The sequence below is a fragment of the Manacus candei genome, unplaced genomic scaffold, assembly GCF_025592945.1.
Source record: "Manacus candei isolate 608988 ecotype Guabito, Panama unplaced genomic scaffold, ASM2559294v1 h1tg000037l, whole genome shotgun sequence".
In the NCBI taxonomy this organism is placed as follows: domain Eukaryota; kingdom Metazoa; phylum Chordata; class Aves; order Passeriformes; family Pipridae; genus Manacus; species Manacus candei.
This window is the reverse complement of record NW_026138085.1, coordinates 9712789-9739009: the sequence shown is the minus strand read 5'-3', so window position 1 is coordinate 9739009 and position 26221 is coordinate 9712789. Positions and strand designations below refer to the sequence as shown.

At 48.6% G+C, this 26221-nt stretch overlaps 2 protein-coding genes across 6 annotated transcripts; both read right to left on the bottom strand.

Moving 5' to 3' along the window:
• Positions 1 to 117: 117 nt before the first annotated feature.
• On the bottom strand, positions 118 to 5657 carry NHP2 (NHP2 ribonucleoprotein). 2 transcript variants are annotated; one of them, XR_007905547.1, is made up of 7 exons: positions 5556 to 5657; positions 4614 to 4753; positions 3867 to 3953; positions 3459 to 3527; positions 2287 to 2517; positions 1180 to 1249; positions 1059 to 1113 (listed from the first exon to the last, which is right to left on the bottom strand). XR_007905547.1 is itself a non-coding variant. In XM_051793630.1 (4 exons), the coding sequence occupies exons 1-4, from the start codon at positions 1525 to 1527 to the stop codon at positions 277 to 279; spliced, it is 450 nt and encodes a 149-aa protein (XP_051649590.1). In that variant the 5' UTR covers positions 1528 to 1568; the 3' UTR covers positions 118 to 276. The 2 variants fall into 2 exon arrangements, 1 of the variants encoding a protein (XP_051649590.1); XM_051793630.1 differs by lacking the exons at positions 2287 to 2517; positions 3459 to 3527; positions 3867 to 3953; positions 4614 to 4753; positions 5556 to 5657 and adding exons at positions 118 to 402; positions 1380 to 1568 and having other exon boundaries at positions 1008 to 1113.
• A 397-nt stretch (positions 5658 to 6054) lies between these two features.
• Positions 6055 to 26083, bottom strand: BRD8 (bromodomain containing 8). Of its 4 annotated transcripts, none has more exons than XM_051793549.1 (23): positions 25977 to 26083; positions 25590 to 25686; positions 24634 to 24703; positions 23688 to 23737; positions 22704 to 22826; positions 22486 to 22566; positions 21982 to 22046; positions 21252 to 21388; positions 20605 to 20820; positions 19234 to 19378; positions 17869 to 18078; positions 17191 to 17471; positions 16206 to 16661; positions 15758 to 15851; positions 15502 to 15548; positions 14939 to 15153; positions 14589 to 14681; positions 14327 to 14395; positions 13429 to 13606; positions 12699 to 12803; positions 11836 to 11880; positions 6672 to 6920; positions 6055 to 6270 (listed from the first exon to the last, which is right to left on the bottom strand). In XM_051793549.1, the coding sequence occupies exons 1-23, from the start codon at positions 25993 to 25995 to the stop codon at positions 6058 to 6060; spliced, it is 3258 nt and encodes a 1085-aa protein (XP_051649509.1). In that variant the 5' UTR covers positions 25996 to 26083; the 3' UTR covers positions 6055 to 6057. The 4 variants fall into 4 exon arrangements, 2 of the variants coding, with proteins under 2 accessions (XP_051649509.1, XP_051649511.1); XR_007905545.1 differs by lacking the exons at positions 6055 to 6270; positions 6672 to 6920 and adding exons at positions 10292 to 10709; positions 11065 to 11245; XR_007905543.1 differs by lacking the exons at positions 6055 to 6270; positions 6672 to 6920 and adding exons at positions 10292 to 10709; positions 11069 to 11245.
• Between the last annotated feature and the right edge of the window lie 138 nt (positions 26084 to 26221).

Here is a 26221-nt window from a genome sequence, read left to right as displayed (position 1 = left end):
CAACCAGTCAAGGTATTGAGGTGGGTGAGTCACAGTGGGGCCAGGGGTGGTGCCCCTGGAGCGGTTTAATGCAGCCATGGACCCTCCAGCCTTCCTGCCCTGAGCACCAGGACCATGTTCTACAAACACAGAGAGACCTTTATTCACCCTCACAGTGCTCCCCTTCCCCCCGCAGTCAGTGCTCTCGGTGGTGTCCCCACAAACGGCCATGTGGCCCCTGGGCAGGGGCACAGGGACCTGTCACGACCCTGCAGGGCACAGCCAGTCCCTGGCTCTTCACAGTGGCAGCGGAAGAGATGACACCTCCTCCAGACACTCGTCGTAGGTCTCCTGGTACTCCTCGTGGGGCTTGATCATGATGACGCAGGTCGGGCGCTTGGAGCCGGCTGCAGCTCCCAGGTCCTGTGGGAACAGTGAGACTGTGGGGTGCCAGGTCTCTTCCTGAGGGGAGAGGCTCAGGACCACCTCACTGCATTCCCTGGTCTAATGCAAGGAATCTCTCTGCCAGCCCATCAACCCAAAGCCCTCTGGACTTGTGCTGGGTTCAAGAGCCCTTTTCTCAGCTTGTGTCCTACAAGCTGGAAGCAAAGGCCTGGGCTGGCACCTGGCACAAGGGGCTGGCACTTGGCTCACGTGCCATGCTTCTTGCCCAGAGCAGGATCTGCAGAGCTGCCTGCATGAGGCTGAAACTCCAAAGACACCTCCCCTCGCTCCCAATTTCCAGCCCACGAAGAGGGTACTGGTCGCAGCTCACAACTGAGGAGGGAGAAATTCTCCTGGCTGTGTCCCGGAGGGCTCTTGTCCCTGATATCCCCCAGGGCTGCCGAGGGAGTCGATCGTGGCAAACAGTTCTGTGATCTCATAGTGAAACACTCCTACACCTCCCCCATGTCCGTTCTGTGGCAAGCACCAGGTTCTTTACCTGGTCACTGCATCTGCACCTCCCCAGGATGGATCCAGTCACAGCCTGGACTCCTCACAGGGGCTGGTTCAGCCCCAGCACTCACCGATTTGGAAGGGACATAAGCGTAGGGGAGGCTCCTGTCCTCGCACATGATGGGGATGTGGCAGTACACATCGATGGGCAGCGTGTCCCCAGCCAGCACCGTGATCCTGCAGGGAGAGCCGTGTCAGTGGCAGGGCTGGACCAGAGGGGCCGCGGGCCGGAGCTGCACTTACCCCTTCTCGCCCTTGTTGATGAACTTCTGCACCTCCTTCACACCGCGGCGGATCTGCTTGTGCTTGGCCGCTGCAAGAGAACCACGGAGTGAGGGGCTGAGAGAGAACCACGGAGTGAGGGAGGGGAGTGAGGGGCTGCACCACGCCATCGCCATGCCTCAGCCCGGCCCCGCCTCCGCCATATCCCGGCGCCGCCAGACCTTTCCTGATGCACTTGTAAAGCTTCCGCGTGAGCTTGCGGGACGCGAGGGGCTGCGCGATGGGGTTGAGGAAGTCGAGCTGCTCCCGGTACGAGCGCTCGGGAGCCGCCTCCGCCTCGGCCGCCGCCTCGGGCTTGTCCCGCGCCATGGCCCGCGCCGGCCGCTTCCGCTGCCGGGGCACGCGCCGCGCCGGGGCGGGACATGTGGCTCCCCGCTCCCCGCCAGCCAATTGGCAGCTGCGCTGGCGCTGACAGACAGCCGCGCCGGCCAATAGTAAAGCACCCATTTACCGGTTCCGCACCCCGGCCCCGCCCTCCGCCCCATAGCGCCGGCTCCGATCCCAATCGCAGTTCCAGCCCCGGCTCCAGTCCCAATCCCAGTCGCAGTTCCAGTCCCAGTGCTGGCCTCAGTCTCAATCTCCGTCCCAGGCCCGGCCCCAGTCCCTGTTCGAATTCGAGTTCCAGCCCCAGTCCTGTCTCAATCCCAATCCCAGTTCCAGTCCGAGTCAGACACACCAGGACAAGTTTCAACACGGGCCTTTACTGGGTGTGGTCGGTGCTGGTGACGCTCAGCCCACCCCGAGCCCAGCCCACCACGGGCACGCTCCGGGCCGCTGTGCCCCGGGGTGCGGCCAGCCACCCCCGCGGCTGTGCCCAGCTCATCCACCTGGCCACAAACTGCATTTTCTCCCTTGTTTTTCATCCCAGCGAACTTTTCGCCCTGCAGGGCTACGTTGCTACTTTTCCCAAAGAAAACAGGAGGCTTTTAACATGGTGCCCCTCCAAGAAACCACTTTGATCCTTATCGCAGTGACCCAGCAGCCACCACTGGGGATAACGAGCTCTGCCCAAGAGCCACAGAGACAGCACTGCTCAAAACGAAAGTGGCCTCAGGCATGGCTTGTTACCTTCTCCCTCACTCCAGCCTGTCCCTGGAGTACAGGAGGGCTTCAGCCAAAACCTGCAGCTGCTCCATGACCTCTCGCTGCATCTCCACAGCGATGTGGAACACGTGGTGGTCAGAGCTGTTGTACATCACTGCGTTCTGGAACATGAGCATGAGGTCACACTGGAACTGGATCATGGACTGAATGTGTCCCTTTGCCAGCCTTCTCTTTATGCTGGTTAAATCCATGGGTCTGGAAAAGAGAGAGAGAAGGAGAACTGAATTGCAACCCAGGGGAAGGCATCCTTCGGGCTCTGCATGAATGTGATTATTCTCATTTCAGGGTGGCCCTGAAAGCAGAGCTATTTTCAATCAATTTTATTGCTCAGGACAAAGAGGGAGAGTGAGAAAGGCTTTTCTTCCAAGTCAGACAAAAGTTAAGTTCAGCCAATGCGACATTTGCTGTCCAACCAAGTTGGCAGGTCATTAGCAGTCACCTCTGAAAAAAATGTGATGCTGAGCTCCAGAGAAGGCAAGAGGTAATTAGTCTTCACGAAGTCAGTCCAGGTCTTAGTGGAAAAAGAAAAGTTACTAAAATAGGTATCTATTAAATCCCCTTAAAATCGAATGGTGCCACCAGCAAAAATAGCAGTGCTGGTAAGGGGAACACGATGGGGAATAAATATTACTTCCCTTATTTTGACAGAATGGGAAAATGAATGGCTGCAGAGAGGACAACTGTGACCAGAATAGAACATGATTCAGCTCTGAAAAATGCCCTTAATCTCTCTGGGAAATATTGTTATGACCCACTTCTGTGCTGAGAGTGAAACATCTGGGGCGCATGCAGCGGGTGAGGAGGGGGCATTGCCTGAGGCACATCCCAGCATGAGGAGAAGGGACTGCTGAGCTGCAAGGAGCTGGATCCCCTGCCCAGGGACTGTGCCTGGGCTAAGCCATGCAATGCCTGCAAAGGGCAGGCACAATTCCCACCAGGTCCAAAGTTAGTGCAAGCTTCCACGTTCTAATTACCCAGAAGGGAGTTTTAATAAAAGAAATCAGTGGGAAATGCTGGTGACAGCCAAACTCTGGAAAAGGAGGAAGGAAACCATCCCACTGTGCCTTTGGAAACCAAAAACAACAGAAAAGAACCAGAGAGAAATCAACTAGTGAGCATTTCCTCCACAAACTCACCTCTTTACCACATCCCTGTATCCAGGGGCTTGTTTCTCTGACACTGGCTTCAGGAATGGGCTGCTGTATCTACAGGGACAAGGACAAAGAATGTTCTGTGCCTGCCTCTGTGCCAAAGGCAGCACTGGGACATGAAGCAGTGCTTCTCTGTCCCTGTCTGCCATGAGGGCCACAGACAGTGCTGTGCCAGCTGTGTAGGAAGCAGCACTTGGGCTCTGCCACATTAAGCAGAGGAAATAAATATGCAGTGTTCTCTCCAGCTCTGCAGCACACAACTGTTCCTAAAGCAAAGCCCTGGGGAGACAGCCCAGCCTCTGGGGAGGGGAGGACAAGGCCTGATGACACAGGAGCTGGCACTCAGGGCAGTGTGTTCAGGACATGTTGATCCAGCCCTCTGCTCTCACATACCTGTGACTGGCTATCATCCTCCAGATGGTCAGGAGTGTTTTCTTGAGGAGCAAATGCTGGAGGGGGTTATTCCAGCTTGGTTGCACCCTGTGGAGTGAAGGCACTGCCAGATTATCACACTTGAGACAAAGTGGGAGGTGGCAATTCTGCTGGCACCCACCACATCCACAACCTTGGAGTGTGATGGTGGGAGCGTCCTCTATGGGAACACACAAGTAAACATCCAGAATGCAGGAAGATGCAGGGCAATTGGAAAAAACAAGAGCTGAGCTGAAGGGCAGGATCAAACTGGATAGAAAACCACGTGCTACTCTGCAGTTTAGAACTTTACTGAGGTGGTTTTATGAAGTTTCTCATCCTAACCCCCCATGTCTTTCCTCTGAAAGGCAGCCCAGATGATCACGCGTGGCAGAGCCTGCATGTGACAGATATACCTGCACCTGCTTAAATGGGGTTGGTAATACCTCCCTCAGGAGCTGGACTGTGCATTGCCTGACAGAACCTGATGCCCAGCCTATCTGCCTTGAGGAAATGCATATTTTCCATTTAATCTCTACTCTTCTCAATTCACCTTAGGATCAATGCCTCAAAATGCTGGCAGATCCACAGAGATAGCACAAGTTCCCTCCTGTTCTCCTTGGCTATCTCACCTTCCTGGATGTGACCCGTGCCATACGCTTGTTCTCATGTGTGACAAGGGAAACAACTCTGTTCTGCTGCACCTGCAAGACAGAACCAGCTACTTACAGGTGTGTGTTGGGAGGGCTTGTGGAGTCCAGCACCGGAGCTGCAGAGGTGCTGCCACTGTCGTCTTGGTCTTGAGCACTCATCTCCTGTGCATCCTGCTCACCTAAAGCTGGTTCTCCAGGTGACTCTGGAGTCTTGTCCTGAGGAGCACAGAGGAGTAGACATCTAAAATGGCAGCCTGAGATAAAGGACCTGAGTCCTTTATCTAGAAGCCAGCCTGCTGCACACCCCTTTACTGCATCCAGGCTCAGCTGGGAGCTCTGTTATTCTGAGGATGATGTTTGACCTTACTCAGACCTTCCCTGTGCTGCTCAGCGCTCACTAACAGCTGGGTCTGATCTCTTGGATCCTATCCACCTCTGGCTAACACAAACTCTGTGGAGCTGCCCAGTGTTGTGTCTGTCTGCTCTCTGGGAAGAGTCATGGATGTAGAGAGGGCAATCAGCAGCTGAGGTAAGACTGCCTCAGGCTAGTTAAAGCTCGAGATACAGATAACAGGATCCCCTAGAGCACAACAAGGTTGTTTCCCCAGAAACTCCCACATGAATATGACAGGGAATAGACTCATCCAGGAAGAAGAGTGGTGCTGTTGTACTAATTTGCCAATAAAATGTAGAGTGGCAGGAGAGGGAAGCTTTTTGAAGTCCAGATGTGGGATTATGTGCAGGGGCTCCTCAGAATCCTCAACAGATCTGAAGCATGGGCAGACTTCTCGGGAAGAAACTGGACACTGTGCTGTGTTTGGTTTTAACCACTGGCAGAACTACGAGGGAACTGCTGTTAATAACAGCAGTTAAGAACAGAGTAACTTCTGGGAATAACACTGTTCTGTCTGAACAGGTGAAAAACCTGACAGTTAGTTACTTGACTGCAGAGTCCAGGTTTTCAAGGGAACAAGTGTGAGTGTGGAAAAATGACACCGTTCTTCCACTGCTACGTTACCTGTCCCAGGAATGCCTCGCAGGCTGGTGGAAGACCACAGCCCCCTAGACACAGGACTGATGCAAACCCAGGCTAAACAGTGCCTGCTTCCAAGACATGACGGTCCCCAGGGGCAGATGGTTATTGCTGGCACAGCCACATGGGCCTGAAACCAGCCAAGCTGTGCTGCAAAACACAGCAATTAGAACTAGGCAAGTATTCCAGTCTTGCCTTAAACCTGAGAGCAGCCTGCCAGCTCTCATGAGTCACCTTTACACTGCCAAGGAGCAATTCCTCCAACTCACATCTGAGGGTTTGATCTGTAAAAAGCTTCCTGTTTATAAAGATACACAGCCATACATAAAAAACACCCTTCCCTCCTATATTTCTCCTGTGTTCCCCTCCCTGCTGTCTCCTCCTGTGTGTCCCTGCCTCCCTGGGACTCCCCCATCTCTTCTAGAGCTAGTTTCCTTCACTGTCTCTTGTCTCTCATCCAGGACCAAAGGCTCTTTTAGGACCACCACTACCCTACCCCTCTTCCCAAGAAGTGTTCTGTCTCATCTTCTGTCAGAATGTGTAGTTGACTTCTCTCTGCTCCCAAGACTGCTGTTCCTGTGGTCTTTTCCTGGCACCTCACATCTTCCCCATCACTCTGCTTCCCTAAGCCACAATAATCCCACTGAGTCTGTGATGACTCTGTGCTGCCAGTGCAGAGAGATTCCAGCATCTGGGTTACCTGCAACACAGTGATTTATTACTTCAAATTGTGAAGGTAAAGTGGAGAAGAAATAAACAGCACAGATGCTATTTTTGCATTCACTCATGAACGCCTTTCCATTTTTAGGAATCCTTGCAAAGCTTCTGATGAAGCCCTATGTTATTATTACCGTGTCAGTTCACTGACATTTCTGTGCTTTAGGGTGAGCTGTGTTTTGGCAAAACAGCTCCCTTGTTGCAGTGCCAGATCCAAATGGGAGGAAGGGCTGGGCTTGGGCCAGGGAGCGAGTGAACCCAGGGCATCTGCTGTGCCCCCAGATTGTTTCTGTGTGTAGGGATGGTGGAGGCCCTGAAAAACCCCGATGTTTCAGGAGGGTCTGAACTATGCTGCCCACCTTCCTGTCATCCAAACAGCCCTACCTCGAAAAGGAACTGAAGAAGATTGTTGCTTTCATATGGCTTCTCTGACTCTTGGTAATCTTCACTATCATTCTCCCAGAGAGGCTCACTCAACTTCAGCTCACAGTCTGCCTCTTGGGTGCTCTCCTCTATGTTCCCCACAGCCATGTCTTCAGTATTTCTCCAGCTCCTTGTGTCCAGATCCAAGCTTGAATCCCAGTTGGGAAGAGGCTGGAAGCCACTATTCTGTGACTCCCAGGATTGGCCCATCTGCAAACAATAAAAAGAGAAAGCAATTTATTTGTACCCAGATCCAGAACTGCCAAGCCCAGCTTGTTTCGTGACACACTCTGAGAGCCCCAGCACAGGAAGGACTCTGAGGTGAGCAGTCTATACCTGCTCAGTCTATACCTGAGCCCTACACACAGCATGTGGCAGGGCTGCAGCTCTGCAACACAAACTGCTGCTTCAGAGCAACTGCATTACAGGTTTTCTGGTGCTTTTGCTGTGCCCTTCCCCTGCCCAGGGGTTGGTGGGTCACTGTGCTCAGGGCTTGCTGAGCTGGCTAGAAGCACGTGGCTTTGCTGGATGCTCCATGTTTAAGGTGCTGAAGGCACCAGTAAGGTCAATCTGAATCCTGATGGGGCTCTTCAGCTGCTGAGTGTTGTGAACAACTTGTGACTCCAAGGACAACTCGCTGAAATTCCCTTTGCTGCCCCCTGAGAACCTTTTATACTGGAAATAACTTATTACAAAGCTTACAGACACTTTGTTTTTAAAGTGACAGGTGTGATCTACCTGAGTCAGAAGAATTATAACCCTGCACAGATACACACTGACAGAGGACAGTTCTACATATTTCAGAAAATAAAAATTAGCAATCTCTTAAGAAGGAAGAAACCATTAATTTCATCTCTGTTCATTAGTCCATGCCTAAGTATCTTCTACTGCAGTAGTCCACTAAGATTTCTCTAAGCCTGGGGAATTGCTTGCAGAGTCACAGTAACAGTAAGTGATGTTAGAAAATCTGTATCTTGCCCCTGAATGGAGCTGCGTGGATGCTCCACCTATGGAGAATTCTATACATTAATTAACAGTGTCTTTAGAGTTTTCAGTTAATTATGTACAACCTAATTTTTTCAGAGTTTTGAACAAGAACATTTCTCACTGACTGCCTTTTGCACTCTCAGGACTGCTAGCACAGGTCCAAGTACAGCTTATGGTGCATAATTGAGAGAAATAAAGAATCCACTGGGTTTGGGGATGAGAAAACTGGTTTGCTTATTTCCTGAACTTGCCAGCAGAGTTAGGATCTGAAAGCCTGTCCTTCCAAAAGGACTCTTTCGAAGTTAACTTCAGTGGAAGCAGAAGAAATTTGATGAGGTAAGAGATAACATTACCTGCTCTCAGCTTCCAGAGTTGGTGTTGGGCAAGGAGTTGGGCAAACTGAGATTTCATCTGAAGAGGAACCCTGTGCCTAAAGCACTGTCCTGCACCCTCAGCAGAGCTGGGCACACACAGAACCAGCCACTGCAGCTCAGCTGAGGAACAGAAAACCCTTACCCAGGGTAATCTGATCCCTTGTGATCATCTTTCTGTACTCCAGTTGAGAGGGTTTAAAACCAGAAAGCCCAGGGAACTTGGGCATAAGCATTGATTAAAGAGATCTTCAGCCTTATGTTCAGTTTTCCCAAACCTAGGAAGACTCAAGATGCCAGAAAGCAGAACAGGGGCTTTAGTGCATGACATGATGAGGGAAATAATCCCAGGCTGCTCAGCTCCACACCAATTCTGGACCAAATGATACAGACTTCAAATTTTAATTAAGAACTGCCTGACAGTTCTTAATAATGTTGGCCACATAAGTCACCAGCAAGGAACCTTTCTCAAATTGGAAAGTTTTAGTTCGCTTTGCAGAGATCAGACACTGTGCAACCCTTGCTGATTTGAGAAAAAGCTTTTAGAAATCAAGAAGGCAGTCTTTAAAAAGAACTTACATGTCAAAACAAGAAAAATGATAAAAGCCTGAACTCTAATAAATGAAATCTAGAATCCACATAAAGTAGGCAAAAAAAAAAAAAAAAGGAAAAACAGAACAATTTGCTAAAGACATAAAAGCAAATAAAAACAACAAACCCCATCAAAAACATCAGAAGCAGAGAACTGACAGATGATCAGTGGCGATGACGCATGATCAGTGCCAAACATCTCAGTGGAAAATAGGGCCAGTTGGAAAAACCAAATTAATCATCATTATCAGCAGTGCCACAGAGGAGATCACATGAGACCTTCTCTTGGGATGGGTCTGAGAGATGGTTTCTAATTAAAATGCCAACAGGGGAGGTTTTAGAACAATTTAAGGGAGTGGGTAAACCTTAGAACCCATTGGGATTCACCTGTGAGTCTTAAAGAAGCTTAAATATAACGTGACCAATCCTACGCTGTGTAACCTGTCATTTAAATTTAAGAAGAAAACCAGAAAGGGGTGATTGTTTTATCTGTCTGTAAAAGGGTGGGTGTTGGGAGATAAAGCACAGTAAAACATCAGCTCTGTACCAGACAGATTAGAACAAAGTATTAGGAAGAACAGAATTAGTAGTCAGAGCATGAGATGATGAACTGGGAAAGAAGCAATGGGGCTCTGTAGAGAAAATCATATCTTAAGAGTTTTAAAGCTCTTAGACTATTAAAAGGTCATGGGACAAGGGAAAAGGCTGAGAGAAAAATACCTGTTTAAGAGAAGAAACCAAGGGTAGGAAGGACAATTAACCAGTAACCAAACCAAACGATTTTCAGCATTTCCACATCGTTCTTGGTGAAAATACACCTCACTGATACACGGAACTCAAAACAGCAGGCACAGCCAACTTCAACAATAAACTTGTGAAAATAAAGAGCTCTTACTAGGCCAGGTAACAATGCCTCTGGTCTTAATCCCAGTGACTCAGTTTCCTGAAACCTGTGTAACAGAAAGCTGCACCCTGTACATGCTGCAGAGTGTATAACACTCCCAGCTGCTGCAAAGCATCAAGGATGATACTATTTTGTTCGTGGGGTTTTTTTCCCCATGGAAGGTTGGGGGGGCAGAAAACACTCAAGTTTCCTCTCACAGGTTGTATGAGCAGAAAAGAAGGTGGCAACTTGGAAATTCTCACAGAGAACTTCAACCTCCATGTTGCTTAGGAAAAGGACTGTAATTTCCAGTATAAACTGCATAAACTCAGATGTGAAACCAGGTACTGGCAATCCTGCCTGCAGCTGCTGGGATCACAGACTTTCACTAGTGTAGCCTTCACAGATCTCCGGGGAAAGAACGTACAGTACTTTTCATTGCGTTTTCTCCTAAGGGAAGCTCCAACAAGACTGTGTTATTTAACTTCTCATGGTTAGATTTCCTGTATCATCACAGTGGTGCCGTATCCTCACTCACTCATGCGGAGAATCTTCCTCTCCATCCAAGCATTATGGAACATTGATTAATGGATAGTCTGTAAGGCCAAAGCTCTGCCATGTGTGTGTTGGTTTACGGACAACTGGAAGAGAATTACAGCTGCAGATATTCAAGGCGGGTACACAGGCTTGTTCCACAGGGTTGCTCCCTGCAGAGCTGTGATGCTCAGTACACTGCACACCGGTTTGTTCCCAGATTTTAATATACATCACATTTACACATCACTAGTAAAAATCTGTACACTTCACAATACAGTACATACGAGCCACCAGTTGCTAGCTAACACCAGAACACTGATGAAGCCCAAGACAACTGCCTTAAAACAGGCAGGGGGGCTAGTCTTCCCCTCTGGGGAAGTTTCTTTGGGATACATATTCCAACGAGACAGTGCTTTCCAGAGGGGCAAGTGAAGAAGGTGAACCAGGTCCCAGCAATGGACCTGCAGCTTTTCTTCCTCCTCCAACAGCTGTTAAGAGCAGCCTGCTTGCACTCCAGCTCCAGCTGCCAAGTGCTGGGATTCAGCTGGGATTCTCTGTGTTGCTGTAGCATCATTTCTTCATCTTCAGGTCTGCCTCGATGGCGCAGCGCCGCCCTCTGGTGCCTCCGTCCTGCTCACAAGGCAAACAAACACAGTTACACAACCCGACACAAGCGCTCTGCTCTCTCCAGCACAGGGGGAGGGAGGGAATTCTGCATCTGGCAACAACTTTTCTTGCCTTCCAATCAGGAGAAAGGGAAGCTGTCCCTAAGGCGGCCTGGAGAGGCCTGCCTGCAGACCTACCTAAAGATTGCTCTGGACACAGCAGGGTGCTGGGCTTAGCAGCATGTGTGCACTGCTGGAGCCAGGGCAGAGAGGCAACATGACTCTTGCCCAGATAGATGCTTTTGGAGCCTGGACAGCACAGGCTTTCTCCTAAATGGCAGATTCTAGCTTAAGGTGGGAAGAGGAAACTGCTTACTAACCTACCTTATCAGCTGCTGATCCCTATGGCAAGTGCTCCTCCAGTTGAGTGACCCTGGCACTAGCTCCCTAGTTTCTTGGCATAACTCCTTTCCATGAGCAGAAGGCGAGCTGAGAGCTTCCTTTGATGCGCTGCCCTCTCTCTCTGGCTGACATGCTGACTCTCCTGGAGTACTCCTCTGTCTTTAGATACACGTGAGACATAAGAACAACTCTCCAACTTCCTCTCCTCTCTCCTCCCCACAACTCAGAGACTTGGGGTTTCCCAGAGGGAATATTTTTCCAAACACTTCTGGATCACCACAGGCACAGAGCAAGGTATTTTTGCAGAGTGTCTTATTTACTTTCTGGACCAGGAATGATAAAGGAGTACACAGCTGACTCCTCACTCTCCCAAGACCTGTTGTACTGCCTCCGACGTGTGGAAGGGGCAGCTGTATAAACATGAGAGATGTAGGAAATACAGGTCTGCACCACTTGGTTTGTCTTCCCACTTACATGGAAAGAAAGCAGGAGAGAAGTTGTGGGAAAAAAGCAAAAGCAGATGACAAAACGAAAACTCTTGGAACCAAAAGAATAGACTGAAGCCCCTCCCGCTCACCCACACTGAGAATAAGGGACTGAGATGTTTCTTCTCTAAGGATCACAGTGGTGCAGCCCCCAAGTCAAACACACCCCTTGCAGTGCTAAGGATGCTGTGACAGTGCAGTGATCACCCAGACAAGGAGCAGAGCACCTGCCAGCAGAACCTGCTGGAGCCTTTCAATACTTACAAAGAGAGAGAGAAGGAAGGCAGGAGAGCCCATTGGGACACTGTCCTGTTAAAAGGCCAAACAGAAGGACTTATCAGGCATCAGCTACGGAAATGCACACACCACATAGAAGCACTGAGCCCACACACGAGCATAGAGAAACATGTGCCCCACTCCCCTTCCTGCACAGCATCAGTCTTATGCAGCAGGAGCATAAAAACAGACAAAAAGAGGGATACTGCAAGAGTCAGAATGCTAGGAAAGGGATGTTCCCTTCTCAGCCGTGGCAAGGCCTGGTCTACCAAACAATTTCTGCAAGGTGCAGTTGCCGCTAGAACTAAGCAGGCAGTCCCTGCTGTCACAGTGTTGTGTGCACCAGCTGAGAGCACCTGAGACCACTTCATCATGTTTGGATGTCTTTACAGAAGAAAAAAACCAAACAAACCTTCACTGCTTAGATCAGTGTGGAATTCAGAGGTTCTCCGGTGTGTTTTACACAGCAAACCAGAGTCGACTGATTCTCTCTCTCCAAAAACCTGACTAGAAAGTGAAGGACATGGCAATTCCCTTCACCTTCCTGCCATATCACACCTCTACCAATACTCTCTTCATTTCCCTACAGTTTTTATCACCTGTTTTTAAATAGTGATAGAACTATTGGGATTACAGAAGAAACTCATGAGACCTGCCTCTTGAATGCTGTACAGGTCCAGAACTGAAATCTAATCAATGGACACATTTGAAGAAAATTTGTTCACATGAAGATGCTGGAACTACTGCAATCTCAAAAAACATTCTGCCTCTCTCATGTGAGAACTTCATGCACTATCTTGGGATTCTTCAGAAGATCCCAAGTGCCCTTCCAGAGGGTGCAGCATTCTCACCTTCTCTGAAGCATCTTGCTTGCGAGTGGAGTCTCGCCCCCGCAGGCTCTTTGCACTGATCCCCGACTCTGATGTTTGCATCATCAGTTGTGTGGCCAGAAATTGCTGCAAGAAAACCACACTCTGTTAAGATTGCCAGGCAAAACAAGCTCAGTAAGTGCGTGTCAGTTAACTATCACAGACCACAGGCCGGGAATGATTGGGTCAGAGGCAGTTTCAGTTCCTTTTCTGCTGCTCAAAATAAGTTCCCCTATTTACCTCAGAAGCCACAAATCCCGAGGAAGTACAAAACCTCAGTTCAAACTCTGTTAGTCCTGCCAGTTGGGACGTTCTGCTTCACAGGACATTTTAAATGGCATAAATTCACGAGACAGTTTCATGTACACTTTATATCAACATAAACCAGCACAGCCACCCAAAGAAGCAGTCGCGTCCCCTGTCATTCACTGTTTTGTTGCTTGTTTCTGTTCCTGAACCACACCCCAGTTCTTGCTGGCCTAAGCATTTCCCTGAAGGAAATTACATTTGAAATTGGTCTGGGTTGAACCTATAAAAAATTTTGCTGCATTACTTTTAACTCGCCCACAATCTAGTTTCTCAAACACCTGAGCAAGCACAAGAGAGATGCAGGGAAAGACAGGACTCCTGCATTCAAATACATGGGGAGTGAAACTACAGTCTTACATCTGTGGACCAAGGCAGATGCTCTGTTCTCAGCTCAGTACTTTACCTGAATCTGCTCCAGGACATCTCGCTGCATCTCCACAGCCATGTGGTACACATCATGGTCAGAGCTGTTGTACATAACTGCATTCTGAAACATCAGCATAATATCACGCTGGAACTCAGCTGTGGTTCGTATCAGCCCGTTCTCAATGTTCTTTTTGATGGTAGATAAATCCATTGGCCTATGAAAGAAATGCAAGCGAAATTGCAACAGGAACACTTAACTCTTTTCCCTCTTTTTTGGAAACAACCCTGAGTCTGTAACGTTGTCTAGTTAGAGCGTCTGTTTAATTTAGCTGAACAGGTTCTGCCCCACACAGGCTGTGTTCCTGAGTATCAAAGCCTGGGTCAGAAGACAGGAGCTGTCCAGGAATGGTGAAAACAGCCTGAGTGATGCCTCAGGAGAGGCATCTGCCTTCTCCAGGCATCACAGAAGAAGAAACTAAGAAGCTAGAGAGCAGCCACTGAACTTGAAGTGTTTAGTGGAGAGGTTTCAGGGGCTAGCAGGAGATTCTGCTAATTCTTCCAGAAAAGTCCACTATCTGGGACTGTAAAAAATGCTGATTAAAGAAGACAGCTTTTAGGGATTTCAGAGGTTAATCCTATCCTTCAACAGAAACTGGGAAAAACAGATCAGTCATGTGTCACCTTACTGATAAAAATGTTCTGTGTAACTCAGGGTACTTCACTCAAGTCAAGGTTCTGTACAGACATGTCTGTTACTGAAGACCCACTTCTTCAGGAAACCTGCTTCTGACTGAATCATGTCAGAAAAAAAAAAAAATGCATTTCAAGTGTTCCAACCTGCACTGCAGGCAAAACCTACATTGTTCCTGCCAGAAATTCCTACACAAATAAGAAACCATACAGAGCTCTAGTGATGGAGAGCTGCTGAGACTCACCTCTGCACGATGCTGTGGTAGCCTGGTGCTATATCATCAGTTACAGGCTGCAGGAAGACATTGGCATACCTGCAGAGAGAAAGAGTTCGCTTAGTGTCCATCCTTGCTGGTAAATATTTGTTTCATGCTCTCCTGTTTATTTGTCTGTAACAGCATGATTCATCATCTCCTGGTACCAATAGAGATAAGCCTCTGAGATGGAAGAGTGGAGACTTGTCTAGGATTAGTCACTTCTTTCAGTCAAGACATCAAACTCACTCACCTGTGATTAGCTGCTGCTCTCCAAACTAGCATGATGGCTTTCTTCCAGATCTTCTGGGCCTGTATGGCTTCCTGATCCTCACTGCACACTGAGCTGGGGAGAGAAAAACATACTTCCTTTAGGAGTCTGCACAGTGCCTCAAAGCAGAAAACTCACGTTTTGTTTTGCCTTTGACATGCCCATGCTAATCCATGCCAAGTCAGAAGTAAAAAGTGGGAGCTGGTATTGGGGTGCTGTCTGTACACTTGCCCTTGTAAGCAAGGAGAACCAGAAATAATCATCACCAAATTCCCACTCAGCAAAACAAAAACGAGATTCCTACACTCCCTCCACAACTCCCTGACACTCACAACTGTGAGGAGGCTGGGCTGCTGGGGATGGAGTCGGCGAGCGTGTGGGACTGCAGAGGCGCGTTGTGGACGCTGAAGCCGTCGTCGCTCTCACTCACAGGGGGTTCGTTATCCATCTCTGACAGATATCCCTCACCCTGATCTTCCTCTTTGGGTTCCTCCAAACTGGCAGCCTCACTGGCACCGTCCTCATCGTCCTCCTCACCCTGCCCATCCTGAAACACAGAGTCCATGAGCCAGCACAGCCAGCTACAACAGCAACTCAGAGCCTCCAAACCAACTGTGGTTCAGCGACAAAGTGATTTTCTTGTTACCCTGCTGACAACTGTACGGGCACTTCCAGGGAATCCCAGTCTCTCTGGCCTGCCCTGCCTCCTCCCGCAGACCCACAAGGACATACACACACAGCTTTACAGCTTGAAGCTATCTCTCCTTTAGCTCCCACTGCAGACTGCTTACTTCTCAACACAGAAAGCTGAACACAGGCTTTGCTTTTCAGCAGACAGCAGCAGCAGCTGTGAGATGTTGCTAATAAACTCATGATCACTGTAACTGAGAATTACCTTCATCTGACTCCTAAACAGGGCTTGAGCCTCCTCCTTCATTGACTCTGTGAAAGAAAGAAACGCAGAAAGGTTGACTCTCCAAAGCAGTCTTCCCTACAAAAGCTCCTGCACCAATGCCTACTGTCCTGCAGTAATTACCACTGTTCCTAATGTATCTTTTGTCCCTCCTCCCCAAAAAACCTGAACCATATCACTGACAACTATCCAGCTAATAATGTTGCATGTAAAAGATTTCCTAGCTGAATTAAGTTACCTGACAGCTCAAATTTGTGCTGAACATCAGCCTGTGAGGAGTCTTCACTCACATTTGGGACTTGTGGAGGGGATGAATCATCATCAGGTGGGGTCTGGAGGGAAGAGAAATGCACAAATCTAGATGTTTGTGTCAGCTTACTTCAGTGAAGGTGTGGGCACATCTACTCACCCTAACCTAACTCAAGGCAATGAGGTTCACTGAGCACCTTCCCAGCAGCAATTCTGCACATGGGCAAGGGGAGATACACGAAGGTACTGCCTAAAGCAGAGCTGCTCTGCTCATCAAGCACATCAGCAGCATGACTTCCAGGAAAACAGTCAGTCACATCCACTGAAGGGTCACCTTCAGCCCAGCAGTCATCCTTCCTCTAAAATTCTCTCCTACCTGCCACAACTGCTCCTTTCTTTCCCCACACCAGTTCCAGACAGCCTCTCTGCTCACATACCTCTGTCTTCACTGAATTTAGCACTGCATCTTCTCCCTTGGATGACTCTATATTGATTTCAGGAGTCTCTCCTGATGTTAGACCTGCTCTTTGATCTTCTTCTATCTCTTGACTTCTAAGCTCTGGTGTTTCTGTCACTCTTGCTGTTGCTGGTATAGTTTCCTCAGGGCCCAGCTGACTCTGCTCCTGCTCTGCAAGTTCGGTCTTTATTTCTGATGCCAACTCGCCAATGCCCATTAGGTCCCGAATTCCCTTTGCCTCTGGCTCCTCACACTCCAGTCTCTCCTGCTTCACAGTCACAGACACTTGGGGTATCTGGGCCTGTTTCTCGTGCTCCTGACGAATTGAATGTTCCCACGGGCCAGGAAGGGTCTGAGGGTCATCAGTGTCTTCACAGAAAGAAGATAGAGCAGCTTCAACAACTGCTGCATCCAGGACTTCAGGGTGGTCGTCTACCTTTATTGTCAAAACAAACACACAGCAGTGCAGACCAAGGTCAGAAAGAGGAATTAGAGAAAAGTTCATGTTATTTGGTGATGAAAAGGTCATGTTATTTCTGAGACAACTGTCGAAAACTCCATGTACTTGTACTGCCTTTTGCAGTCAGACTTGTACCACTCCCTGTGGAGCCTCCCGTGGAGCTTCAGTTTCAGAAATACGGCACCCCTGGAAAGGATGCTGTGAGCAGCACTCACTTGTCAGCCAGAGATGTGACCTAAACCCTACCCAACATGAGGAAGAAAGAGATTTCTTTGTGCACTCTGAAGAGGAGCACCAGGCTAAGAGGAGCACCAGTGTCAGACTGACAGAAGTGGTGTCATAGGGTCATTTCCTATTGATCTGGAAAACCATGGTGAGAATGTGCACTTTGGAATAGCTATTTCTTTCTTGTTTAAACTAACTAAATTGGTGAACAGCAATTATTTGAGATTGACCCAAATGAATGTGGAGCAAGAGGCACTGGCACTCTGCTTTGCCCACTTACCTTGTCCTCAATGATGGCTATAATATTTCCAACTGTATCAAAGTCCAGCTCTTCCCCCGTATAGGACACTGCAATATCCATTTTCTCAGCCAAATCCAAATCTTCTTTCCCATCCATGCAGTGATCTTTAGAAGACCCTGCAGTGCTGCCAGCCCCAGAACCCAGGCACTCTTTCTTGATGGAATCAATGATCATGGATATTTCACTGCTGTCCATGGACACTGTCACAGTGTGGGAATCAGACACTGCCTCCATGGAAACACAAGCTTCTGGCTGGCTCACTGCACAAGGATGAGAGGGACAGTCAGAGACCAAGCCGGAGAAGTTCAGCCCACATAAACACTGCAGTGGATAAGATCAAGCACCAACCGCAACTATCCCAGGCCCACCCACACCACCATGGCTTAGATAAATAAAAGACAAATATGGGTTTGCTTTCCCACATGAGTGAGATTCCAACCCTTGAACCACAATCCAGCAAACCACCAGCACCCCCACCCAGCAAACCCTGTTTAAAACCACCTGCTTACGCCAGAACCCAGACATAACTATCCTTTTGGCCAGGACGGCAAGTCTGAGGTGCTAAAGCCCAGCTGAGAGCTCGCCGGGCGCTGATCCCATGGGAAGTTCTGCTTTCCAGCAGTGCATGACCTACGAGTGCGTAGTTCAGGAACGCACCTGTGGCTACGCTTTCTGGAGCTGCAGCTGGTGGCACAACGGATGGTGCTGACAGCGTGGGCATCATGACAATAGTTGCCTGGGACACAGGCTCTACGGGGGGTGGCAGGAGCTTAGCTGGAGGTTCGCTGGCAACAGCGGAGAAGGAAGCAAGAGGTGAGGTGAACTGTGCAGGACCAGCTTCTAAAAGCCGGGAAAGCGTAGGAGCACCTAACAGAGAGTAGAAGGGAAAAGCACATGAGCAAGAAGCAGCCACCACTGAAGTCCACAAAGCCACCACTGGGTTCTTCACTGTCTGGTGGCTTCTTCTGGGAAAAGACACTGAGAGATACCTATAAACAGTCCCAAAAGTTGTACAGAGAACCTGCATCAAAAACACCCGAACCCATTGTGTGTGCAGTCTGAGGCAGAATCATGCAGCTACAGAACACTGTTCACTGTAAGGGCTGGACAGACTAAGCCACACATGCACAGTCACCCTTCCAAAGGCTCATCCCAATACGATTATGGGAAATCTGAAAAACAGCGCTGAGAGAGCCACACAAGGTAAGCCAAGACAGTCATCACAGGAGCTGGGAGAGAGCAGGGGGATCTCTTTGCAGGTCTTTCCTGGAGAATTCCTTTTATATCAAAGGTTGCCACTCATTTTAGCTGTAACTTCCAGTCTGAATTTACTCAACTGTCTGGACCAAATTAACAGGTCTTAAAAGATGAGGATAAGGAAAGCTGCTTACTTGTATGGAATTCTGTATAAATGAATGGCATAAAACCGCAGTTGCAGACAATGCGATTAAACCACTGGTCAGCAAGAGCTGACAAAAACCCTCACCTTAGGAAGGTTGTTCTGAAAAAGCCCAATGCAAAGAGTTCTGCACTGTCTCTCTCACCCTCACTCTGGGGAACTCGCTCTGGAGCTAACATACCTCTGTGGTCTAAGTCTCAAAAGACCTCTGAGCTACAGCAGAGGGAAGGCACACAAGTTCTCCAGATCCACAGGGAGCTGAGTTTGACACATTAAGAATCAGATACTAGACCATTTTTTCCTCAGCTCCCTGTCAACAAACCCTTTCTTTCTACAACGAGATGCCGGCTATTAACCAGTGTCGAACCCAGAAAACCAGATTGCATGGATCAGGAATGAATCAAGTCTAACTGTTTCAGTCACTCTTTTTTTCCATAAGGATTAGAGTCTACTTAAAAAAGCAGGGGTGAGAGGGACATGGGTACAGAAAGAGGAATACAACTCATAAAGAAGCCCCCAAACCCAGCAGGCTAGATGTCCTTCATCTTTCTGCAAAGAGAATTCACAGAGCAGTCTGAAGGGACATCTTAAGGGAGAACTGTATAGGGAAAGGCTCGAGTTACCTGAAGCAGCAGGAGATGCAGGGACAGTACCAGGTGTTGACTGCATTTCCCCACTGTGCAGCACTGGAAGGACACTTCCTACCTCCAGCAGCACTCCTGAGCTGTTCATATGACCAGAAGCCACTGCCATTTCGTTTTCACCGACCTGTCAAAGGAGGACGAAACTGAAGTTTTGGGAGATACCATCACATCAGTGATTGTCTGCCAGATGTGCATTTCCATGAACAGGTCCAGCATTTGCTGTTTCAGCATTTCTTCTGCACTCTGCACCCTGCCTGAGGCCCCTCATACAAGTGCACAACATGAGAGTCCGCATCTAATTTCTGTTCTTCAGCTACAACACAGCTGCAGTGCCACCTTCGAGGTCGGGCCAAAAAGATCATTGCTCTACCTCAGTTCCTCTGTTCAAGGACCTCACAATCCTTTACAGACACGAATCTCTTTAGACCCTGAGATGGCATGGAAATATCCCTCATTTTGAGTTGAGAGAAACAGAAGTATCAAGATGGAAAGTAACTCTATCAAGGTCAGACAATGAACCTCTGATAGACCTTGAAAGAGATGTAAAGCAGTCCTGTTCCTACAAAGAAAACCCAGTCTTCCACAGCCATTACCTTTCCCTGCTCCACTTTGCAAACAAAGAACCCACGGAACATTTACCCAAACTAACAAATAGAAAAGGCTGACTAAATCTGATTACTACAAAAATAAAGTCAACAGCCAACACAGCTACTCCATCACACAAGCACTAACACAGGGAATCCATGCCACAGGCAGGCTGATGGCTGCTGTTTTCAGACTGAGCTGTGAACAGTGTCTGCACCTCCCAAGACTTCCAGAGTCACTAACACCACAAGTAGGTTCTCATCACAGTGATTCTAGTAACTGTCTACAACTAGGAGAAAACTGAAATGCTTCAATATGGGTCATAAACCCCATTAAAGTATTCCCTACTCTTATGCTAAGACACATTACAGGTCTTGAAATGCAACTTCCTGCCAAGATGTAAAGAACTGTGGGCCCAAAGTAATCACCAAGAACAGCTCCGAGGAGGCTGATGGGAACGATGCTGACTAACAAGTTCCCTCCCCTAAGGAGAACAATTTCCTCTGGCAAAGCCTGCAACTCCAACTCCTTACGACTGAGGGGAGACAGCCAGTCCTATGTGCTGCACAATCCCTGCAGTCCTGCTGGGAAAGGGTCCCACCTCTGTGGCTCACAGGGGTAATTATATCTCTCAGCTATCACTTCCGCTGGGACTCTCACAAAACTGCACATTTTTAAAAAGTCTTTGCAGATCCCCCTTTTTCAGTGGGAGAGTCTGAAGCAAATTGTTTATGTGCTTGCATATATGAGCAGAGAGCTCCATACCAGCCTGGGGCTTGTGGGCAAGAGACTGCCCTTCTTCAGCAGCTCTGAGAGCAGAGGGGAAGGAGGCGGAGTTGCTTTTTGTCCTAGCATCTTTTTCTGGGGTGAATCATCAGTGACTGGGGTCATGGGGGCATCCAGGGGAGCAGAGCCTGGAGGGGTGTCAGGGATTCCAATGAAGGAGGCAACTGGGGTGCTGGGCAATGTCCCTGGCGTGACCTGAGAAAGAGAAAAACCACACTGTTCAAAGCCACACTCCACCACACGGACCAGCCCCACTTGCTGCTTCCCCCAAGAGCATTGATCCAGCACACCACAGACACCTACTCCATTCACTCGCTGCACCTACTCCAGGCATGTGCTTTCACCCTTTCCCTGCCCTGTAGTGCCACTTCCCAGGCACTCACAGACTGCCTGGCCAACCCACTGACGCCCCTATATGGCCTTCGATCCAGCCACCGGATCACCACAGACATGGAAGAGGACACGGATCCCGAGCAGCACTGTACACCAACCACACTGCAGCACTACCGCAGCCAAAGTCCGCAAAGCAAGGCAAGGGCTTCTCCCCAGGCCCCTTCTCTGTGATGGACGCTGAGCCCCATGTTCCAAGCTGGTCTTTCCCTCCTACCTGGGATAAGGATCCTTACCCCTGGACTGGCCTCATCCCCAGCAGGCTGGGACAGATCTCCCAGTGCATATTCCCCTCCTGGGGAGGTCGAGCCGGCAGGGGAACGAACCATCACACCCGTCAGTCGTCGCGGAGGATTCTTAATGGCCTGACGAGCTGGAAGAGAACAGAAACTAAAGTGAGATACCAGGACTCCATCTTGGACAGTCCCTGAGAGTTGCCTCTGACTTTATCCTGAAGAATCTTAAGAAAACAGTTTATGTTGTAGGAATTTCTTGCATCACACTAGGTTCAGTTCCCAAATAATACCAGCTTTGGGTAATGCACCTCTATTTCAGTTTTCTTTAGCAGCTAGGTATTCACTACCTCCCACCACTGACAGGTTAATTGAATTAACTGCCCCAAGAGTTATAAAGGAATTAAACATTCAGAATAAATGTCTCTCATCTTCAGACACCAGTGAAACTATAGGGAAGACTAAAGGGGTGCAAAGCCTGACATTCTAACACAGAGCTCCTTGCTAATCCTGCTTCCTCTTAGATACACCTTTCCTACAGATTTTGTTCCTTTCTCAGAAGCCTCTGCATTTTGCCCTGTTACAAATATAGTGCTGGAAAGAGAATACAACCTTTCTCTCCAACTTTAGGGTCAAGGAATTCCTACTGCAGGTCTTAATAAGATTTAAGTATTTCCCAGATGTTCTTATGAATATACACAAGGAAAAGCAAGGCAGTTCATCTCCAGTTTACCTTGATAAGCAGCATCTGTAGCCTTCCTCTTGACTTCTGCCTCCTCCTCCTCCATTTTTTTCTTTCTGTATACAGAATCAAAACCTGTTAGACAGTGTCTCAGTTCCTCTTTCACAATCAGTTTACTGACCCCCCCGTCCCATTATCCTGGGACAACACTGAACTGCCCCTGTGGATTTGGGCTCAGTTTCCCTGAGGAGGGAAGCAGAGCCAGAGAATGACACACTAGGCAGGAAATTTCACTTCCAGCTGATTATCAAAATGGAGCAGCAAGCATGATGTTGCAAAACATCACCAAGCTCTTTACCGAGCAACTCCAAACGATGTTCCACACAAGCTGGTATCCCCTGAGCTAAGCTGAGTCCCCCCTCAGAGGCCAAAGCATCTGCCTGGCTGCTGCATTTCTCTTCACCCAAAGTACACAAAACAAGAGATGCCTGACAGAGTGTCAGGGAACTACAATTTCAGAAGAAAGCACAACACGGAAATAATTAAATAACCCACATCATAATCTCATTGCACAGCTCCTCCAGTCTGTTATCCATGTGTCCGGCCTGGATCAGCTCTGCATCCTTCTTCAGTTGCCTGTAATCAGAAAACCCTCTTACTTACTGAACAGGAAACCCAAAGCAGCACTTTCACCCCAATCACCATCCCACTTAGACAATCTTTTCAGGACAAGGCTCTCAGATGTGCCACAGTTTAACATCTCTGCCACGTACCTGTATTTTTCCTGTGTTTCTTTAATAATTTTCTTCAATTCCTCAACCCTTTCTGCAGTCAGTTTCCGCACAATAACATCTTCCACAGTTTCCACAACTTCTCCCTTCTCACCACGTTTTCTCCTATAAACAGAAAAAAAAAAAGTTATATACAAAACTCAGAAAACTCAGTTCTCATTTCATAAATGGCTGCTATCTGTCACTCCTGACACATTCGTGCACAAAAAACCAAAAAATCAGCTTCCTCCAATTCCCTGAAATGGTCTGGGACAGCACAATCTCTTCTGAAATTTTTATCTAGTGCACCTAGTGCTAAAGATTTCAGGAAGAGATCGAAGATGCAAGTCCACAAAAAAATTCTCAACCTGAAAAAAAACAATCATTCCACTTCAGAGAAGATTCTTCTCTACTCATGAAGAAACATCTATTTTTTTTCTGACTAACTCTACTAAAGTCATTTCACCTCCAGTGTTGAAGATCATTCAGCACTACTACAAACAATTACTACTTTGAGACATCCCACCTTGAAGTTAATTTGATGTGAAGTCCCCAAACAAAATGCCTGGAATTAAGAGCAATAAATATCTGAGACCACAAAGCTGTAGTGAAACCATTGAGAAAAAAGCTGTAAAAAACCACTGCAAAGTAGGAACAAATACAGAACATCTCCCCTTTTTGCTCCTACTGTCTTCTCTACCTCTACTCTAAATTATAAACTTATGTGTAAAGCTTCTGATCAGTAAGACTAACATGTAGTGTTTTATTCCAGACAAATATATGTTACCTTCCCCATCTGCCACACCCTGATCCCACTGTCCACCCACAAAAGCTATCACAGCTGAATTTTCTCATTCCTGAATGCTCCTTTAGGGAGGAGTTGGCTGGGGAAGAAAGGAAGTTAACAGTAACAAGGACTTTGCTGTAAGAACCGATGAGTCCCTCCAGATTGCTGCAGACTGTGCTTGGGTCACACTTTGTACTCACTTGGGGGTCTCCGTGGTCTCCAAGAGCTCTGAATACTGAGATGCACAGTGCTGAGAAGAGACAAAGGAAGTCAGAGGACACTAAAGAGTCAGCTTGAGCTAACACCTATCAACAAAGCCCACAGGGCACTCACTCCCACTTCTTCAGAGGCCCAAGGCTTTATGAACAAATCTCACAGTTTTCTCCAGAGTTTCCCTCAAGGCTATAATTTAGTGTAGCTCACAGTGAGGAAGCAAAAACAAAGCTAAAGAACAGATGCTCCCAACTAACAATACAGAAATCAAAGCAAGCAAAAGCTGCAGCTGTAACGATTCCATCTGTGAACACGAACCAAAATATTTAATCGAAGAAGACAAAATAACATTACATCAAGGCCAGTTCCAAAGCTCAACAGACACAGTAAGCAACATAACAACCCCAACTGTCCCTTACAGGACTAAAGTCCCAGGTGCTGGCTCAAACAGCAGGACACACCAAGATACACGGGCATCCACAAATTCCTAGGGCGAGGAATTCCACACCTTAAATCACATGCCCGGTGAAGAATCTCTTTAGTCAGACTTACTTATTAATTGTTTACTGGACAAAGCATGGAACAATTAATCCTTATTCGTCCTCAACATGGCACTTCTGATTATGCAGAGATCTGGTATATTCCTGTTACTCATCTTTTCATGTTAAGGGTTCCACCTTACTTAGCCATCCCTCACAAGGAAAGCTGTTTCATATCTTTGATCATCCATGTCTTTTTCTTAACTTTATCCAACTGGACTGCGAGCTCAAGTTTAATTTCAGAAACAGAAAAACAGCATTTGATTTAAATAAATTTTTTTTTTCAAAATTAATTTTGCTACGTGTTTTTAAAACAAAAAACACATTCTCTTAGGCTTTATATATCCCTTTGCAGAACTCATTTTTTTCCAAGATTCAAATATGAGTATCTTACCTTTTGGGAAAACCAGTCAGGTGGACGCCCTGGCTCTGCAAAAGGCTTGATGGCTCTGCTGACTGAGACCCTGCAGGAGGGAAATGGCAAGTCACAATCACTTTCTTCCCCAACTACCATTCAGAGAAAAACTGACAAGCTGTCTCGACATCATTGAATAACCCCCTAAACACGATAAACTCACCAAGGAGCTGCTATATTTGGGAATTACTACAGTATAAAGTACAAGACTTGAAAATATTTGCCTGCTCCTAATAAAAAATACCTTTGCTCCTTTGCTTTGAAAAAGCAAGTTTCTAGATTCTGATTACGTGACTATGCTTCCACAAACATCTTACTTTTGTAAGCGGAAAAAGGCAGTAAAAGAGAGCTACAGGTTCAGTGTACAGGAATCTGCTACCAAGTATCCTTCTTGACCGCAACTCACCTCATCCAATTTATTAAGACAGAATCAGAGAATCACCTAATGGTGTCGGACCATTAAGGGACCTAAAAGATCATTTCATTCCAACCCTCTGCTGTGGACAGGGACACCTTCCACTAGACCAGGTTGCTCCAAGCCCTGTCCAACCTGGCCCTAAACACTTCCAGGGATGGGGCAGCCACAGCTTCTCTGGGCAACCTGTGCCAGGGCCTCACCATCCTCACAGGGAAGAATGCCTTCCTAATCTCCAATCGAACCTTTACTCTCTTGGTTTGAAGCCATTCCCCCTTATCCTGTCATTCCACGTCCTAGTCCAAAGTCTCTCTCCAGCTCTCATCACTCTTTATTTTAACACACCTCTGCTTTCACACAATAGTTATGAAGGCAGCAAAAAGCCTGTCCAGGTACATCTCTAACACCTTTGACACACCATCTTTGTTCTGAACAGAGGCGGGGGGGGACAGCCCCGCGCTTTGCCCCGGGTACCCGGTGCCTCGCACACGCTCAGGTTCCCCGCTCTGTGCTCCCGTACCAATTCTGGTCGCCGCTGCGCATGACGGAGGAGGCCAGGCAGAGCTTCTCGCGGATGGACCAGGGCTCGGTGGGGCCGGCGCTCAGCAGCTTGTGCTCTGCGGGACAGGGCAGGAGTGCGCGGGGGCAGCGCCCGGAACACCGGGACGGGACCCCGGGACAACCACCACTGGCCCCGCCCCTCCCGGATGGCTGGCCCCGCCCCTCCTCCCGAAGCCCCGCCCCTCCCCGAACCACTGTGCCCGCCCCCCGTGCACCGTTTGCCCCTACCCGGAAGGGCTCTTGGCAACCGCTCCGTTCTTCTCGGGCCCTTCCCCTACTCCCCTCCCCGCCACAGCCCCGTCGCCGCTTGCTCCCCGCCGCCGCTCCCGCCCGTCCCCGCACTCACTACCAGTCCCCGCCGCCATCTTCCCCGCCCGGCCCCGAGCAAGGCGGGGCGCAGCCGTGCGCAAAGCCCACCGGGAAGTGCGCGAGCGCCACTCCCCCTCCCGCTCCCCCGCCCCGTCCAGCGGCCAGTTGGTCGGGCTCCGCCCCCGCTGCCCCAGCAGCGGCCGCTGATTGGCCGTAGCGCGCGCGCGCCGTGTCCCCATTGGCGGAGCGGGCGGGCGGCGAGGTTTGAAATCCCGACAGTCG

Coding starts and splice junctions, on each gene's coding strand:
- NHP2 (XM_051793630.1), bottom strand. CDS start 1,527: ATGGCGCGGGACAAGCCCGAGGCGGCGGCCGAGGCGGAGGCGGCTCCC. Junction 1,250..1,379: donor TTACAAGTGCATCAGGAAAG/GTCTGGCGGCGC, acceptor GTTCTCTTGCAG/CGGCCAAGCACAAGCAGATC. Junction 403..1,007: donor CTTATGTCCCTTCCAAATCG/GTGAGTGCTGGG, acceptor CTGTTCCCACAG/GACCTGGGAGCTGCAGCCGG.
- BRD8 (XM_051793549.1), bottom strand. Junction 22,047..22,485: donor CTGTGCAATGAGATTATGAT/GTGGGTTATTTA, acceptor TTCTGTATACAG/AAAGAAAAAAATGGAGGAGG. Junction 14,682..14,938: donor AGCCCAGCCTCCTCACAGTT/GTGAGTGTCAGG, acceptor TTCTCTCCCCAG/CTCAGTGTGCAGTGAGGATC.